We start from the raw sequence: 19,118 nt of genomic DNA, 5'->3' as shown, positions 1-19,118 counted from the left end.
CCCCTCGACCGAAACTGTCCTGATCTTCACCGATACACCGAGGAAAGTGTGCTAATAACCCTGGAAAATCGAGCCTGAAGATAAGAATCACTCGGCAAACCTCGGCAGATTCGGGCATAGATATCCTATAAAGACATAGGATATCTATGGATTCGGGTACCCTATTAGATGCGTAGAATCTGTCGATGTTTGCCGAATGGATAAGAATTTCTCATAGAGTTATCTGTCCATTATTAAAATCGGAAGTGACCGAGAAGACATGCAGACTGACTCGACTGACTGGCACTGTTGTTAAAAAGAAAAACAATTTAGTTATTAATATTCTAATTAAATAATTGTACTATCTGCCAGAGCAATCGAGCAGGTAAAGATAAATCTGTTCATTTGGTTGCACATTAGTGCAACTAGAACTTGCAATAAACATTTGTCGATGACTGAGTTCAGTGATTTGTCTCGGTGGCGGTCAACACATATCTGAACTGAGATTACACTGTACAGTGGTAGTTCAGCTATGAACGTAGGTCTCATTACACTCGCCCTGTACGTTCAGGAACCGTACGTCCTCTTGAATCCTTGTCAAAAAAGAATCGTCCACCAGTCAATTTTACTGGGCAACTTTTTATGCTGAACGGTGGGGTGTCAATCCGTGTCAACGGCTGTACAATGTAATTTGTAAGAGAACATTTTAGTGAGAAAATAAGACCTTGCTAAAAGTTGCTTACCTTACTAGAGTCAGTATGAGCGACACTACATGCTGTTAAAAATACGTCCCCTCCTATCAAGTTGCCTTTTCGCCGCCATGACACTCTAAATATTGTTCAACGTCCATATTTAGGAATGTCGGCCTTACAAGACGAAAAGAAAATTAGGTAAAAATTGGAATCTTTGAAAAAAATTAGAATCTTCAGTCATTTATTGCTTTGCTCACATTATAATAATATTACAACAGAATAACACAAACATTCCAGGTGCATAATAAGGGATAAAACAATTTACTTTCATATTCAGTATTTATTGTGGGACTTGGTGACCGATAATGTTTTTAAAAAATCATAGTAAAACATACACCTTTGAGTAAAAAATAGGTTACATGCCCTTGTTTGAAATTAGTCCCGCTTAACCAGTCTACCGACTATTCTACATCTGATTGACAGGCCAAGATAATCAAGACTACTTTTTTACGAAACATAACAGAAAGCTGAAACAAGAAATTGAATTTAGAAACATGCACTTTGGGCAACTCAACAATTATTTTAAGAACCTTGTAAAAGTAAAATGAAACTACTGCTACTAGTATCATGTCCTTGCCTAACCTGAGTGTTTCAGAGATATTATTTGTACTAAACCAAAATATGCCGAGCAACAGTACAGTTAATGATAAATCAATTTAAAACATAAAACGAACGTAATTTCTAAACTTGCTGTAACCAAAAAGCTAAATATTACTGCTATTCAGAATCATCAACAATAGATTTTTTACACCTGTAATATTTGATAGTAGAGAATTGCCTGTGCAATGGCTATTTATAGACTCATAGACTCTTCTGCTGAGTATTATCGCACTGTGTGATTAGCCAGAAATCACTTCGAGACAAGCCACTGAAGCATGCACATTCACTGTGTTGAGTTCAACTTTCTGTGAAATCTGTCATCATTTTCACGTCCCGATTTATTTCCTTATTACTTCAACCAAAAAAGTTTTGAGTAGTCTGGATTCTGAATATTCCGAATTACGATGCCACTCAGCGGTCCTGTCATACGATTTGCGTTCACTTAACATTGGATAATTATCCAGCCTTCAGTCAGTGGGTATTAACCGACAAGCAATCACCAATCAATTATCTGTGAGCATAAAATACATACATGTCGGTCTCTGTTGATTACTTTGATAATATTATAATCTCTTGTAAGAGAGCGGTTTTTCACATCAATAACTAGTGCTCCTACGGTTAGGACTTTTTGTTATTCGAATAACCGTAGCTATTAACTGGTTAGTAACCGTTAACCGTATGGTATCAATTTTAAACATAAAACAGAGCTTGTCAGGAGGTGCGAGTCATTACTCGTGCACACGCTATACTCGCCTGAAAGGCATTACACGCGCAAAAATTTCAGGAATTTTTTCAGACATGTACAATTCTTTAATGAAAATTTAAACTATCTAAGGCCGTAGTTATTTATTTACCTGGATAACTTGGTTCATTTGAAACATTTTTTAATTCAATATAACGATAATATACAAAACAATACTCTATTTCCCTTCGTACGTGACAGATGGCGATAATATTACGATTACACAATTTTACTAAGAATAGAATAAAGTAAATTGGAAGGCGTCTATTGATTGGACAATAAAGAAATAATTCCTCACTTGCAAGTAGAATTTTTATGATTGGTTAATTTAACTAAAAACCAAACTAGAATTCTTGCGAGAAATTACGAGATATGAAACTTGTTGAATGTCGTAACGAATCTAGTATAATGTCATTTTCTAGGCTTTATGATTATATTTTGAATGGTGGTTACGTTTTGAAGTAAATAATAAACAAGGTAGAATATAGTTAGAAATGCCGAGAAGTATTTAGATTGGATTAACAGTAGCAAAAGTCAGAACAAGGTCCGTTGACTTTGCCGTATGACTACGACGAGTGCTATTAATATTATTATTTTTTAGCAGTCGACATCGTAGGACGACTGTTACATTTTAAGATTTTCAAACATCAAATACAAAATGACAACGGGCAAATTTTGTTATAAAGAGGAATATAATCAGACACAACTCTATGTAATGGGGGACATCGCCGAATAACTGTACCGTTGAATTCGAACCGTTTAACCGTCCAGTTCTAACCGTTTACGGCTATCCGACTAGTCGTAGGAGCACTATCAATAACAGTGACATTATAAATTGTCCAGATGAAGAATCACTATCCTTATAATATTGTGTTCATAATGTGTGATCCTCCTGCAAAGTGCGCCGGTACACATTTGATATTGGATATCAAGCAGCAAATTATAGCAGCCCTCTCACTCTTTCTCTCCAGTTCCTAATGTAAAATGGAGGGCACCTACTATAGATGAAATATAAATTTTCAGTGGACGGTGGTGTTATTTAACCCATTGTGATTTGTTAAAATATATTGCATTTGCAGCCTGATCAATTGATTGAATTGTGTCAAATGCAATAATGATGATAATGTACTTTTAATCCACAATAATGCATTGAAATATAGTCTTAAAAGATATGTTTTAAGTTTTATCTGATGTAACTTATTTTTGTGGAGTTCTTTAGGCTCTCTGGAAGATGGTTCCACTTGGTTGTTGGAGTTGCTGTCTGGAATGATCAGAAGCCAAATACTTGAAATTTAATCCTGAGAACTGTTATCATTTCTTGAAATTGTGAAAGACGCCTTGATTTATTAGCCAACATCAAGTCACATACTAAAGTGGTCTCACATTGGAAGTTGGTTCCACTCGTTACTGACTAAAATTTAATTACAGGAACCTTTAAAATTTATTAGCCGATATTAAGTACGATAAATGTATACGACTTACTTTTATTTGCTTGAAATCGTGCTGAGACATCTTTATAAAAAGTTACTGTATTTTGATGTATTAGCTATTATTAAGTCGTCTTGATGTAAATATCAAGTCTGATAGGTTTATTTGACTTACTTTTATTTTCATAAAATTGTGCTTTGATGTCTTTGAAAAGAATTATTGTATTTTATTGAATTTAGGTTCCATGCTACTCTAAATGTGGAACTTTACTCTCTTATATTGTAGATAGACGACACAATCATTATGTGGAACACTAAGAGTATGATTGTAAGGACAGATGGAACCAGAAGACAAGTGAATGTTGACGAACAAGATTTTGGTGGTCCAGGTAACCATGATCGGCAGGATCATCACCTGCGACATTTAGAAGGTGTAAATTTTGATAGAAATTATGATGGCCGCTATCCTGACAATTATGATTATCATAGAGAAATGGCCATGAATGAGAGAATGGACAGAGACACCTATCATGACCTTAATAGAAGGCATATCGATGATTTTAAAGTCCAAGACAGACCTGATTACAGATCTCCATCTCCATACTTAAGGATTGAACAACGAAGGGAATGCTCACCTGAAGTAGACTTGAGAGCCACAATGAGAAACAGAAGAAGTGTTTCCCCTCATTCCCAGATCTCACGAAACCAAGAACCTGACCTGCGTGTTTATTTACAACAGCGAAAATCAGAGAGGACCTATTTTCCAGCTGCAGAAGGTGTGGCCCCTGTATTCCACCTCCATTCCACTGAGCGGGAATACTTTAGTGGTGAAAGGAGTTCATTTGGAATTAGAGAAGATTCCAGAGAAAGATTCATGGACCATGAGAGACATTTGAGTTTAAGATCACCAGATATGGGCGATAAATATCACGACAGGCATGATAGCACCAGAGATCATGAACCATTTGAAAGATCGGGAATAGACAACACCAGAGATCGAGAACAGTTTGAAAGATCAGGAATAGATAACACCAGAGATCGAGAACAGTTTGAAAGATCAGGAATAGATGGCACCAGGGGTCGAGAACTATTTGAAAGATCAGGAATAGATGGCACCAGGGGTCGAGAACTATTTGAAAGATCAGGAATAGATAACACTAGAGATCAAGAACCATTAAAAAGATCAGGAAGAGATAGCACCAGAGATCCAATTGAAAGATCAGGAAGAGATAGCACCAGAGATGCATTTGAAAGATCAGGAATAGAGAACCACAGCAATCAAGAACCATTTGAAAGAACAGGAAGAGACAACACCAGAGATCGAGAACCATTTGAAAGATCAGGAAGAGACAACACCAGAGATCAAGAACCATTTGAAAGATCAGGAAGAGATAGCACCAGATATCAAGAACCATTTGAAAGATCAGGAATAGAGATCCGCAGAGATGAAGAACCACTTGAATGGCCAAGAAGGGAATCGTCTTTAGAGAATTATATGAGAAGGAATTCGCCACAATCAAGAATCTCTGATCCTTCACCGTCCAATAAGAGAAACAGATCACAAGAAAGAAGTCGGTCAAATCACCGAAGGCGTGGTGACAGAAGTAGTTCTCGACACTCCAGAAACTCTGGAAGATCACGTTCTACCGGGAGACATGAAATGTCATCACAATCTAGGAATGAAAAAAGAGATGGGAACAGGAGTCGTTCTCCACATCAGAGAAGATTTGAAGAAAAAGCAAGATCCACAATTCTGCCAAGAAGTTTAAGTGATACGATTAGGTCTCCGAATCCTAACCATAGTAAAATGATTGAATCAAATGTTAGGCAAGATCTAGTGAGACATGAATGGATGCATGAAGATCAGAAACATAATCACAACTTTGATTCAGAATCTAGAAGACTAGGAAATAACTTCAGAAAATCCCCAGAGAGGAGGGGTGCATCTAACAAAGAAAGCAGTCCGTCTAAAATAGCTGCTGCAAATGACAGGCCTAGAAAACACAGAGATGAGTCAGAGTCATGGAGAGAAAGAGCTCCTGCTAGTGACAAACCAAGAACACAAGGGAATGGGTTGGGTGCTGGATCTAGAAGAGAAAGAAGTCCCCCAAGAAGCGCTCCTTCCAATGATAAGCCTAGAGCAATAAGAGATGAGCCAAAAACTAGTAGGGAAAAAAGTCCTTCAAGAAGAGGTCCTGCCAATGATAGATATAAAACACACAGGGATGAGCCTGATTTGGGATCTAGAAGAGATAGCAGTCATTCTAGAAGTGCTCATGCCAATGAAATATCAAAAAAACATCTATCTGAATCAACTCGACGAGTATCAAAGAAGGATGAATCACTTAGTAGGGTCAGTCGTGAACGACGTACACCAGAATCAGGTAAAATAAAAGGCAGAAATTCTGCCTCCAAACAAAGACCTAGAAAGGCAAAAACACCACCATTGGAGTTTCTTGAAAAAGCTGTATTAAAAGAGCAGTTGAAAAGAAAATCCAATGAGGGAAACACAGCAGAGATATCAGCAGATTTTCTTGGCAGAGGACTGAAACGTTCTAGGTCACCATCAGCATCTGTAGACAGACAAGATTTTGGAAGACAAGAATTTGACTTCTTGGATGATGATGCTATCAGCAGAAACATTGCAGCATGCAGAATATCATCTGAGCAGTCGGTAAAAGTTATTCAAGATATGATAAAGAAGAATAAACCAGTGTCAGAGCTGATCAAAACAATAGAATCTCCACATATGACACCAGATGCTTCAAAAAATAACCCCAAACAATCATTTGATGATAAAATAAAACAATTTGCTCTCAGAACTGATACTGGTTCCTTTGGCATGCCGAGCCAAGGTTTATCATTCGATGGAAGAGAAGTTATTCAGAGGAGTGAAACAAGTGATACCATCCCCATGGAAGACATTGATGGTGTTCCAATTTCTAAAGCAGATTTCAAAAGTATAATGAAGTCAAGGAAACCTGCTGAGACGAATACAGATGCTGTTGAAGATCCCAAAGATAGATTCAGAAACTTCCAGAGCAAATTTCCTGATTTTCCCATAAGGAGTGAGTTTAGGAAATCGGAAAATTTATCAATTATGAAAAAGCCCCCGGCTGTTGAACAAGTTAAGCAAACACGGGACAAATTTAAGTCCCTGAAAGATTTTACGGCACATTGCATCAACTGTGATGAAGTGTATGACCCAATGAACCCTACCAAAGACACCGGTGAAATAGAAATCCAGTCTAACCATCCCCCTGAAAATATTGCCCCCAAATTGAATCTTATGGAGAATATTCAACTACCAGATTTTGAAACTGAATACCCATATTCAAGATCAGATATACAGGGCAAAAAGGGATCAAAGTCTGCTGAACCAAGCCCTGTGAATACCAAAGAATCTCAAATTAAAGAAGAAAGTAAATCCGGCTACTGGAAGTCTCCTAAGTTAGAGTCCTTAGATATATTCAACCTGTGGAATAAGGTTCCAGCTGTCTATAGTAATAATAAAGAGTCAGTAGAGATAAAAGAAGAACAGAAAAACATAATCCCTGCTGATGTTCCAGCATCAGTTCCTCCAACTGCACCAGCTTTTCAGTTGGATGATTCTTATTTCAATTCCCTAAAGACAACTTTATCCAATTTGAAAGACATTGAATCTGGAAAAGGAACTGGCAACTTTGATATGATGACTGATCTGAATGCTAGTAAGTGTCAACAGTTTCAAGTCCAGTTAATAATGCATACCTTGTTTTGAGCACCTAAGATTGGGACTATAAAACATGTTTCAGTGTAAGCACTGGGTTATAGTGAAGACCTTATGAAAAGTTTCTTTTTTTATTTGTCTTCATTAGCCCGGTTGGTGCAGTAAGGTGGGACATTAAACCCAATTTCATTTTATTTCTCATTTATTATCATATAATATATTGTATCATGGCTTTCCATTGGCATATCACTGTCCCTGTCATGTCATATGAACAGCTGTATGTTGACAAGTGTGATTCGTTGAGTGACATATTTGTTTTGCATTGCTTTCTAGATGAGCCTGGTGAAAATGATAATAAAGTTGAACCAGAACCAGATGAATCAGAATGCAGTGAAGTAAGTGGGGTTCTAGATCCGAGTCTAGAAGAGAAGTTGAATGCCCTTCGCTTCTATATCAGATACTGCAAGAAAAGCGGTGGTGATGTTGCAGTAAGTAGTTGAAAGTTGAAAACATCAGCACTTTGCTTTGATCATTTGTCTGAGTTGGAAATTGACATAATAGAGTAGGACAAATTTGGCTGAATCAAGAGTCCTGTCTGACAATTCCTGCAGAAATATTCATTTATCTAATTGACAAAACATCAGCATTATCTCTTTAACATTTATATTTGATTAAGAGCAAATGTTCTGAATTAATTTTCTGTTTCAAAGTGATGTTGACTTTGGTTATCATGAATTAAAACTCAAATTTCCATCCGTTTACTCATTTTTCTGATGTTAATCTTTTGTCTTATTATTCAACGAGTTTAATTAATTAAACCATTTGCAGAACACTTCTAGTCTGGAGGAAATTTATTTGTTGACTGAAATTTCTCAGTTTCAAAAATATCTGAGCTCTTGTTATCATGAATTACATGTAAAACTAACATCTCCATTCATTCAATCATTTTTCTCATGTTAAACATTTTTAAGGAAAGTAATTTGTCTTAATTCCAAAAGTTAAATTATCCAAGCAATAAACTGTTTGCCGAAGACATTTAGTTTAGTGTGTAATTCAAATGATTATGATTTCTGTTAATTCAATTCAAGTCTGTTTCTAATATATGTTCGAATTAATTATCAGAATTGAATTGATGTTATAGTTTGTGTATGAAATGTGTCAAGTTTGTGTATGTCTGAATGTTCAATACTCTAGAAAATGGTTATTATTATTTATTATTATTACATTCTTCTTGCAGTTGATAGATGCCGCCATCCAAGATTACCAAGGGGAAGACAAACTGAAAAAAGAGTTCAGAATAAGAGAATTACATAGAATTAGAGAGAAAGTGTTCTATACGGGAGCTTTGTATATCGGCGGACAGTTCTTTGCCGACGTATTTCATCAGTTTAAGTACGAATGCAAAAGTTTATGCCATGAAGAGGCTGTAAAAGTTTGTCGTAATTGTACGATGGAGGAGATTCGAGCGCGAAAACCACGTTCGATGGACGAGTTGAGAGAATTCTTAATTAATCAAATTAAAGAGTCAGAAAAGAAAGAGTGGAACACGCCTGTAAATATCTTTAAACGTTTTATTAAAAGTTTGAAGAATGCTAAAAATGTTCCTCTGAACGTCTCTGCGAAAATTGGGAATGCTGTTAACATCTCTAAAACATCCACATTCTTCACTTACAAAGATGAGTGGACGTTTAGTAAAAAAGGAGAAAGGATGTGCCAGGGTCAATGTTCTCTAGCAGAAATACTCATCGGCGTCTCGGCAGAAAATTCAAAGAAGGTTGCCAAGCAACAATGCATGGAAATGGTGTACACGCGATTCATGTTGTTTCCGGCTGAGCAGTTGGTTCAGGGTCTCTCGGCGAAGGAAATCGAGGAAGGGTTGAAGAAATTGAATTCTTCTTCTGCAGACACAACACAAAATACAAGTTTAAAGATCGTAAAAGAAAATATGGATTTGCTGATCGACCATTTAAAGCGGACTGTTGAAGATACAAACTTCATTGAAAAATTGGATAAACTGGGTACCCGCCTGAAAGTTCCCACACTTTGTGTCTTCAGGAAAACCAACACCGTTGATAAAAATAACGTTATGATCATACGCTGTGAGTTGTATGTAGCTGATTATCTGGTTGCCGTTGGTTCCGGAAGTTCAAGAAATGCAGCGAAAGTGGATGCGTATACTCGGTGTAATCAGTTTATGATAGCTACGAATGCCCAGCATATCATTTTAAATCAGAAGAAATTGGCTCCAGCAGATCTTACTGCTGCAGACGTCCTCTCTACAGATAAAGGCCAGCCTGTCACCAATCGAGAATCGAACAAGAAACATCTAAAGAATTATAAAAGTGGAGAACAGACGACCACCGTTCGTGACATAGTGATCTTGGAAACAGCATCCCAAAAGAAAAACCATTGGCAGAATGCATTTAAAATCCTAGAGTACAGCTGTAGACATAATCAGATGTTGATGGAATGGGAATGTGTTACAGAAGGTTCTAATTTTAAGTAAGTGTATTAGGCCTAAAGTTGGCTCTCTATTAGGATTGCCCTGAAGACAATATTTTGAAAATATTTAGCGTTAATCTTCAGGTCAGCGATATAATCTTCAGTTGTTCAGGTCGATGATAATCTTGATAAAATATTTGGCGATTGTCTTAAGATGTTCAGGACTGCGATAATCTTGGCCTATTTTAGATTCGATAATTTTTAAGGCTGGAAACTGATATTTGTCACATTATTTTCAATCAACATTTTCTTCAGCAATGGCAAGATATATAAAAAAAGGGGTACCAGTTAGTACTGCAGATCGATCTGTCTTCAAAATTGACGCGAGACAGCTACAAGGGAGTGCTTTGTGCTATGAAATAAAGAAATATTTATACTATGGGGTTTTCTGGAACAACGATAGATAGGGTTTTCAAGAACAATCATAATATCAGGTTTTCAAGAACAACTATAGTATGAGGTTTTCAAGAACAACTATAGTATGAGGTTTTCAAGAACAACTATACTATGAGTTTTTTTTAAGAACAAACATAGTATACGTTTTTTGAAAACAGCTATATTATGGGGATTTTGATAACAGCTGTACTATGGGGTTTATGGAAACGGCTATAGTGTGATGTTTATGAAAACAGCTATCATGTCGCTATGTTTTTACCACAGTCACAATATTTATTTTTTATATTTTAAATAGGACAGAACATCAATATGCTATGAGATTTCTAATACAACATAAAGCGTTATACATGTATATAAAGCTTACTATTTTAATATTAACCTGCAATAATTAAGGTCATTTATTATTTTTTTACCACAACAAAATGGGTTTTAGCATAGCTGTCATGTCTCTCCTCAAATGGCATCATAGTGAAGTCTTGGTGATGTGTATAATGACTATATTCCGAGTGCTTAATGGAGAATTCCTATTATCAACATACATAAATGCAAATATTCATTCCTTTAAACAAACAAGTATTCATGATAATCCATGTGTTCATTCCTTTAAATATAACAAGTATTCATTTCTTTAAACAAAACAAATATTCATTCAATTAAATCCAAAAGTATTCTTTCCTTTAAACATAACATTATGCATTCCTTTAAACATAAAAAAAACCATTCATTCCTTAAGCACATCAGCTATTCATTCCGTTGAGCACATCAGCTATTCATTCCTTTAAGCTCATCGGCTATTCATTGTTTTAAACATATTCCCTTATACATAAAAGTATTCATGCCTTTAAACATTATAATACATGTAATGTATTCAATATTCATTCCTTTTAACATAACAAGTATTCATTCCTTTAAGCAAAACAAGTGTTCATTCCTTTAAACATAACAAGTATTCATTCCTTCAACCAAAACAAAGGTATTCATTCCTTTAAGCAAAACAAGTGTTCATTCCTTTGCAAAACAAGTATTCATTACTGTAAACATAAAAAGTATTCATCACTTTAAACAAAATACATACATGTATATATGTATACTTTTAAACATGTATCAATTCATTTATTTTGAAAAAGAATAATTTTGGATATTAACCAACATTGTCAATTTATGATGGTTGTTTCTTCTAGGTTTCCGATCTATATTCAAGGTGAAGAAGTGTCGTCACGTAATATTACAGCTCCGACAAAACATCGAGCAAGAATACTGTCCTGTGCTGATACTTTATATAGCTTATACGAATCTCGCCCAGTTATTGAGGTAATATATGCAAATTATAAATTAAATGCAGGTTGGTAGGCTGAAGCCTAGTGCCTCAAGATCAAGGAGTCGTCTGGTCATATACATTTAGTACATATATTCTCAAATATCCTTCATCACCCTCTTCATTGTTCATTTGTGTTTAAAACACACATTAATCTTCCTCTAGTCATGAGGATCAGGGATTGTGAGTAGCAGGCTTCATAAGTGGATTAAATTTCTTTTGTTTCACTGTCAGGTGTCTAGACTGGATTATCGTTATCTGAATATTGTCAACAATTCATTAATCATGGTAATAAAAATGGGAGTCACGGTGGCTTGTTGACTCACTAACCAGAAGGGCTCTGTTAGCCGTGAAAGTTCCTCAGTATCTTCCAGCCTGGTTCCCCATTTAGATGGTGCAAGGAAAAGGTGTCTTGTGGATAATTAAAAACCTTATGTCCACTTGTGAACTTACACTAAACATTTATATTTCAACCCATCCTAATGACTAGGCACTGTTCCTTGCACTACGAACACCATGCTGGAACCTCCTGGGTTTTTTAATGAACTTCAAGTACTATTAAATGTCTAAAATATATTCCTTGTATCACTTATTCACAGGTTATGAAAGAATATGACACAGAGGGTGCTTTTAGCAGCGAGGATATTGAACAACAGGCAAAGATGATGCAAATGTCCGGAATGACGGTCGAAGAACTTCCAGAAGACATCCTAGATGATCTGGAAGAGGAACAAGACACTTCTAATTTCAAATGGTTGTATGCCGTATTAGAAAGTATGTTTTCTATTTTTGACAATGAAGAAACTTTAGAAGAACTGACATTTGGGCCCAATTTTAAGAATTTTTTCTTGGTCAAGTATTTTAAGAAAAAATATAATGTGCGCTACAATATGTTGCGAGAAAAAGATGGAAATGTTTATCATGCTGTTATACCTCAGCATTCACCAACAGAAATGTATGAAATCCTGAAAAAATGTGGTGGGGTCAGCGGTAGATACAAAATAATACCCAATTCTGAGCTGCCACTTCGTGACGATAAGAAATTAAACGAGGAATTGGCGTTGGCTAAAAATGCTGCAGCTCTTACAGACAGTTCTCTCGTGGAAAAATTCAAGACGGAAACGGACCGATTGAAAAGGGTGATAAAGGATATTGTCAAACCTAGTCAATCCGAAGAAAGAAACAAGGATAGGAATATAACTGCTAAGGCAAAGTCTACTAAGGAACAGCAAAGAAATGTTAACCGGTCTGCAGGAGTTAACCAGTCTAGAAGGGTTAATCCACCTGCAGGGGTTAACCAACCAAGAGGCGTTAATCTGCCTGCAGGAGCTAATCAACCTATAGGAACTGGTGGATCAGTTATTGTTTATCCTACCCATCATATGAATACAGTGATCCCGGACACCAATGTGCCGCCACCCGGCTATGGCTCAGGCTATGGATCAATGACACACGATCCACATCCATCAAATACAAATTTCCTACCAACGCAAGGTTTCCCAAACAGTTCATTGAATCAGATGCCAAATGTCATGCAAGGTTCGGAAGCACCTTTTCGACCTCCTGGAAGTAATTTTCTACCACAACATTATACCACACCCCCTCCCATAAGTTCCAACCGCTTCAACAACTTTGATCGCAATGGACCAGAAAAACACAAGTCTGATTCTACAGAATTTCATAGACGGGATCAAGGCAAAAGTAAAGATAATTATAGAGGGGATCATTTTACTAGTACACAGTCTCGACAGTCCTCATCATCATCGTATAATCAAGGTCAGGGGTTACAGGATTCAAGGTCATCAAACAGACCGATACCTGGATACGCCGATAGACGTTTCAATGCCAACTACAGGCCTTACTGATTATCCTCTCTCTTTGTTAAGTCCTGGGAAGGACATTGAACCATTTGTTCACATTGTAAGAAAAGAAATTGTACCATTTGGGAGATTGTTTTTGTGACTGATGTCAGTTGAATTAATCTGAAATATGTCATATATTAACAAGTGTTAGGAAATAATGACATAGGAAGTTAATCAACTGAGAACTTTAACAGTAATTTCCAATTGGTGCATGTCTTACAGTAGAACAGGTGTGTGACATCAGATTCTGTCTCAGGAAAGCCAAAAATGTTTGAAAGTAACGTTAAAGTCCCATGACGGACATTCTTGTTACTTGAAAGTGTCTAGAAGGTTCCAGGACAGACAGATCATCTTGTTTGTGAGTGTTTATAATTTTTCAGAAGGTGAAGATCATCTTGTGAGCATCTTTTTTGGGATCCAGAAAGCTTTGATCATCCTGTTTGTGAGTGTCAACCAGATTCCTGAAAGAAAAGTTCATCTTGTTTTTGAGTATCTAGCAAGGTCCAAGGGATTGAAATGTCATCTTGTTTGGAAGTAACTACAAGGTCCCAGGAAGAGAAGATCATCTTGTTTCCAAGTAATTACATGTCCCAGAAAGTGAAGATCATCATCTTTTGGAAGCTAAAAAAAAGGGTTGTGGATCATCAGTAGTGAATTGAAGAAAGCGAATGTATATAATGTCCTCTATGCCAGAGATGTGTCACAATCATTATTTTGATAATTGTATATAGTAATAATCATGGGGCAATTTATAGATGAATAATAAAGGGCTGTATTTGAAACACACCCTTGTGAATGTATCTACCAATGGACATGTGAAGCTTTCAGAGAATTATGACTGATTTCTTCTTTGAAATTGTTAGTTGTTAAATTTGTGAATGTGGACCAAACAATTGTTAGTGTGATAGGAGTTAACTGTCTAGTATGAATTGATTGGTGCCTCTTAGAATGCTGTCCAGAAAGTAACAAGTAAATTGTTTCTGGAGAATAGTCTACAAAGAAAAGGTTATTTGGAGTAGCATGTGAAGAAAATGTTTCTAGGGAACAGATATTTGAAGAAAAAGTTTCTAGGGAGCAGTCGATGAAGAACACGTTTCTGGGGAGCCATCTGTGAAGAAAAGGTTTCTCAGTAGCAGTCTGTGAAGAAAAGGGTTTCTGAAGAGCTGTCTGAAAAAAGGGTTTCTGAGATTATGAGAGAGCCATCTGTGAAGAAAGGTTTTCTGAAAAGTAGTCTGTGGAGAAAAGGTTTCTGGGAGGCAGTTTCTGAAGAAAAAAGTTTGTGGAAAGCAGTCTGTAAACAAAAGGTTTCTGAAGAACCATCTGAAGAAAAGGTTTCCGGAAAGCAGTCTGTGAAGAAAGGGTTACTGGGGAGCCGTCTGTGAAGAAAGGCTTTCCAGTAAGCAGTCTGTGATGAAAGGTTTTCTGAAAAGTAGTCTGTGGAGAAAAGGTTTCTGGGAGGCAGTTTCTGAAGAAAAAAGTTTGTGGAAAGCAGTCTGTAAACAAAAGGTTTCTGAAGAACCATCTGAAGAAAAGGTTTCCGGAAAGCAGTCTGTGAAGAAAGGGTTACTGGGGAGCCGTCTGTGAAGAAAGGCTTTCCAGTAAGCAGTCTGTGATGAAAGGGTTTCTGGAGAGCTGTCTGAAGAAAAGGTTTCTAGTGAGCAGTCTGTGGAGAAAAGGTCTGCCATATCTGTTATATTTATAGCACGGCTTTCATGAGTTAACAGGTTTAACCAGAGGCCGCAGGCCGAGATGTTAAACCTGTTAACGAATGACTTGTTAACGAATGCTATGAATGACTTGTAACATTGATACCTGCTCAACATGCTTGTTGTTATTGCACAGAAAACCCATCCTACTTCTCTATATGATTTCTACTAAAACTAGTGTAAACCAGCAAAAGTGTGCAATAACATTGAACATGTCCAGTTTTTGCACGGTTAAGCACCACCCAATCTCTAAGAGGGAAACAATCTGCTTATTCAAAGAAAAGAACAAAGGAAGATTTCCCGTCCATGTTGCAAAGCAAGTATGGATACAGAGATAATGAAAAGATTTGGGGGTGAGGGGTCGTAAGTAACAATAACCCATCTGGATCTGACCTACCTCTGATTTGGTTGGAGAGTTATTGTGAATGAAATCAAATATTTTTGAATATGGTGTGTATATATCTGTGATCTATAATTTAGAGAAATTATTTACTATAGTTACATTGAGGAAATATTGAAATACATCAAATAATACCCAAAATTGTTACATATAATTGATACTCCACTTATAGAGTACTTTCCAGTGAAATACAGGTTTTGGGATATGTCCTGAATAAAGAAGGCAATCAATAGAAATAATTGGATCTCAGTATCGATCATCCTTGGTATCCATGCACAGGGGTGACACAGTCAAATTATCCACCCTTGATACTTCTGCTATGTGGGTGAAGGGAAGTAACTAACATTTTATTGCAACTAAGATTATTGTGGTGTACATAAACAATGATGCTAAGACTGGTATGTAAACTGTTTTGTGATTGGTTCGTAGAATCAACATACGATCAAGGGTAGACAATTTGAATTCGCGAGTCGGAAGGAACAATATCATTGGGGATACCAAAGATGAGTATCGATCAGAAAGTAGGAAAATTGGCTCCACTGTTTAATTGTTGAACAAAATTTTACTGTCTTGTGTGTATATATTTATAAGCTTACCAGATTGTTAGTTATTTTAATTGAATGATTTGGGTCACATCAATTTTTTTTTGACAGATGAGGATAGTGATGCCGAACTTTACTGTTTGTTTGATAGATTGAAGCATTGTATCTAAAGTGATTAAGTATAGTGAAGCTGAAAATTATTTTGGTGTTTGAGTGTCTTTAGGAAAAATTCCAATAAAAGAATCATGGTCGAAATTTGTGCATAATCACCATGATTGATCAAATTTCATGCAGGTTAAAATTATAATTAATCATATGAGATTCAGTTTTCACAAGGGATTCCAAATCCCATATTGTAAAGTGAACCGTTTTAAAGGACAATATTGGGGTCAGTCATTATTACATATGTGATAGAACTGGTTAAATACATTCCAAATATAATTTCAACACAGAGATCATTCTTTTTTTGAATTGTCTGATATCCTCTCACCGTCTCATATAACGTTTCATCTTCAACTGAATTATCAGTCAAATGAAATTCGATCGCGTGTCTGTTATCGCTTGTTACTTCAGTCAGTTATATAGAAGGATAACTCGTGTTTGTCATGTTGTCGTCACTTCCCGTTTCTTCACGTGCTTGTTACACATCTCCCGTAGCAATGATCTCTGTGTTAAAATTATATTTGGGATGTATTTAACCAGTTCTATCACATATTTTATAATGACTGACACCAATATTGTCCTTTAATGAAATGAATTGGTTATTTTCTCTTTATAAGCCTATTGTATATTCCACCATTGATAATGTATAGATATATACTCTAAAATACACCATTGTTGTCCATGTAATTATGGAGTTTGCTTGGTAGTTCGAATGGTTAAATGAATGTACTTTAAATCATAAGGTCTGTCATTGAGACAAGTTTCGATCCCACATTTGTACGTGACAAGGAGTAGGGTAGTCTGCCTAATCTACTACCACTGCTTAAGATACGTATGCACAAGCCAATTATTGAAATAAAATTTAACCATAACAGTTTCACGATGACCTAGTTTATGATGTCATCTCTCTATGTAATTATGGAATGTAATTTTATCAGTGCTTGTTAAATGACAATAACAGCATGACCATGTGATTTTACATATATGATAGAAATTATTGAAAAGATATCCGCCATTGCAATTGGACACCCCCCCAAAAAAAAGAAAAAAAAAGGAAATCAGTTATTGTTAAAGATTGTCGTAGAGAGTGATAGCGGCTCTATACGGTGGTTTGCAGCTCACTGATAATTCTGCTGAAGATTAAGAGTAGCTTTGTGAGACTGTGATCCATGAGAGGATATTATTTGAAATATAAGTGCAAAATTTATGTTTTTTGCATCTTGTATAATCAGTTCTTATAGATGTGTATAACTAAATCTTGTCATAAAATATATATCTTTTTTAAAAAATAGCTGTATGTTTATCATACTTAAAAATAAAAACACCGAAGTTAAAACATTTTTCTTGTGTGTTGTTTTTGTTTGCCCAGGAAATGACAGACGACCCTCTCTTCTCCCCCACACTTTCTTGACAGAACCTTGCTGGAGTTGGAGCACACTAATGTATAAGACAAAAAGGTCCTAAATCACTTCTCTGGATACACAATTGGCATTTATATAAGAGAGGACCCCTGGTATTTTGAAGAGGTCTACATGTAGACACCCCTATCATAGTTCCCTTTAGGGGCCCTAAATATTAATGGGAAATAAAGTCTCTTACTTTCCGAGTTAAGAATTAAACATCTCCTCTGCATGATGCCAGAAGTTCAGGCAAACTGCCCGAGTTGGGAGTACAGGGGTTGTCTGCATGTTGATCTACTCTTACTGTGCAAACTTTTTTTAATGGTTCGCATTTCGTAACCAGATTAAACATATAGCCCGCCACTAGCCTGGTCATATTCGTGTAAGGCCTTCGAGGAAAATCGGGAGATCATTTCACTTCTTTCTGAACCACTGGCTCATTTTTGAAGATAAGAGATCCAATGTAAAGGGGTTTAACATTCTATTGTTCTGCATAGACCAGTCAGCTATGAGGGCAATTTTGCCTGGACAGCAACACTCAATGAACATAGGTATCATTTAATCTTGTGTATCTAGCACTAATTTCTTTCACATTTGTTTAAAATCCAATCTTTGTTTAAAAATTTGTATAAACTGTTTAAAATCACCATAAATCGTTTAATTTGTACTTCTGTCCAGTTTAAAGCTGACCATTCAATTTTGATAATGGGTGTCTAATTTCCAAGTGTTTAATTTCTCAATTACTGTTAAAAAAATAAACAACCCAATTGATTAATGATGTATAATGATTAATTTTTGAACAGTGGTCAGGAAATTAAATACTTGTAAATTAGACACTCATTATCAAAATTAATCAGCTTTAAACTGGACACAAGTACAAATTAGATGATTTTTGGTGATTTTAAACAGTTTTTACAAATTTTTAAACAAAGATTTGATATTCAACGAATGTGAAAGAAATTAGTGCTAGATACACAAGATTAAATGATACCTGGGTTACAGTGACTACAGCCAACTCTTATATTGAATTCCAACTGTCAAGGGTTCTTTTACATGTGTACATGAGTCCTTGGTTTTTTGTCCCATCCGAACAACTATACATTGTCCATTGCCAGGACTGTGTCCTGCATCGCTGTCAAGGGGGAAACATGCCAGAAAATCACGATGAACTTTCTCATTCAACGCCAGGTTCGAAAAGCCCGAGCCAATATGGCTACCGATCAAATTCAAACAATGGATGGTGTTATTAGGGCTAAAATAACGAAACTGGGGAACTTGAATCAAATTCTGGATTTGAAGAAGACTGATCTGCAGTACACAAGACCTTAGTTTTTCAAACCATCTGAATGACTATGATTGGACACATGGATTGAATCCTGAGCCACTGTAGCTCTGAACTCTGCAATGTTACAAAAACAGTCATACACTAAAAAAAAATATTTATTAAAATTTAAAAATGCCCAAATGATCGGATCCAAATAATATTTGACATAAAATATTAAACATCAAAATCAACAGTTTGTTCAAGATATAAAAATCAGCAGTTTGTTCAAGATATAAAAGCTATCAGCAAAACAAGAAACTCTAGATGTTGAGCGATTTTGGCTGTCAACCACTCTGGTTA

At 36.1% G+C, this 19,118-nt stretch overlaps 1 protein-coding gene across 1 annotated transcript; it reads left to right on the top strand.

Moving 5' to 3' along the window:
* The first annotated feature begins 273 nt into the window (after positions 1-273).
* LOC126819183 (uncharacterized) lies at positions 274-17,434 on the top strand. The gene is made up of 6 exons (XM_050547116.2): positions 274-364; positions 3,787-7,210; positions 7,543-7,697; positions 8,447-9,711; positions 11,289-11,418; positions 12,022-17,434. Exons 2-6 carry the CDS (start codon positions 3,805-3,807, stop codon positions 13,285-13,287), a joined length of 6,222 nt encoding a protein of 2,073 aa, XP_050403073.1. The 5' UTR covers positions 274-364; positions 3,787-3,804; the 3' UTR covers positions 13,288-17,434.
* The last annotated feature ends 1,684 nt before the right edge of the window (positions 17,435-19,118 follow it).

The sequence above is a fragment of the Patella vulgata genome, chromosome 1 (assembly GCF_932274485.2).
Source record: "Patella vulgata chromosome 1, xgPatVulg1.2, whole genome shotgun sequence".
Taxonomy (NCBI): Eukaryota; Metazoa; Mollusca; class Gastropoda; family Patellidae; genus Patella; species Patella vulgata.
Note: the sequence above shows the minus strand (reverse complement) of the source record. Positions and strands in the feature narration are given on the sequence as shown.

Bases quoted from the DNA above. Each gene is read 5' to 3' on its own strand.
- LOC126819183 (XM_050547116.2), top strand. From the start codon at position 3,805: ATGTGGAACACTAAGAGTATGATTGTAAGGACAGATGGAACCAGAAGA. The intron at 7,698-8,446 runs GTAAGTAGTTGA...TTCTTCTTGCAG, and splicing joins AAAGCGGTGGTGATGTTGCA to TTGATAGATGCCGCCATCCA. The intron at 11,419-12,021 runs GTAATATATGCA...ACTTATTCACAG, and splicing joins AATCTCGCCCAGTTATTGAG to GTTATGAAAGAATATGACAC.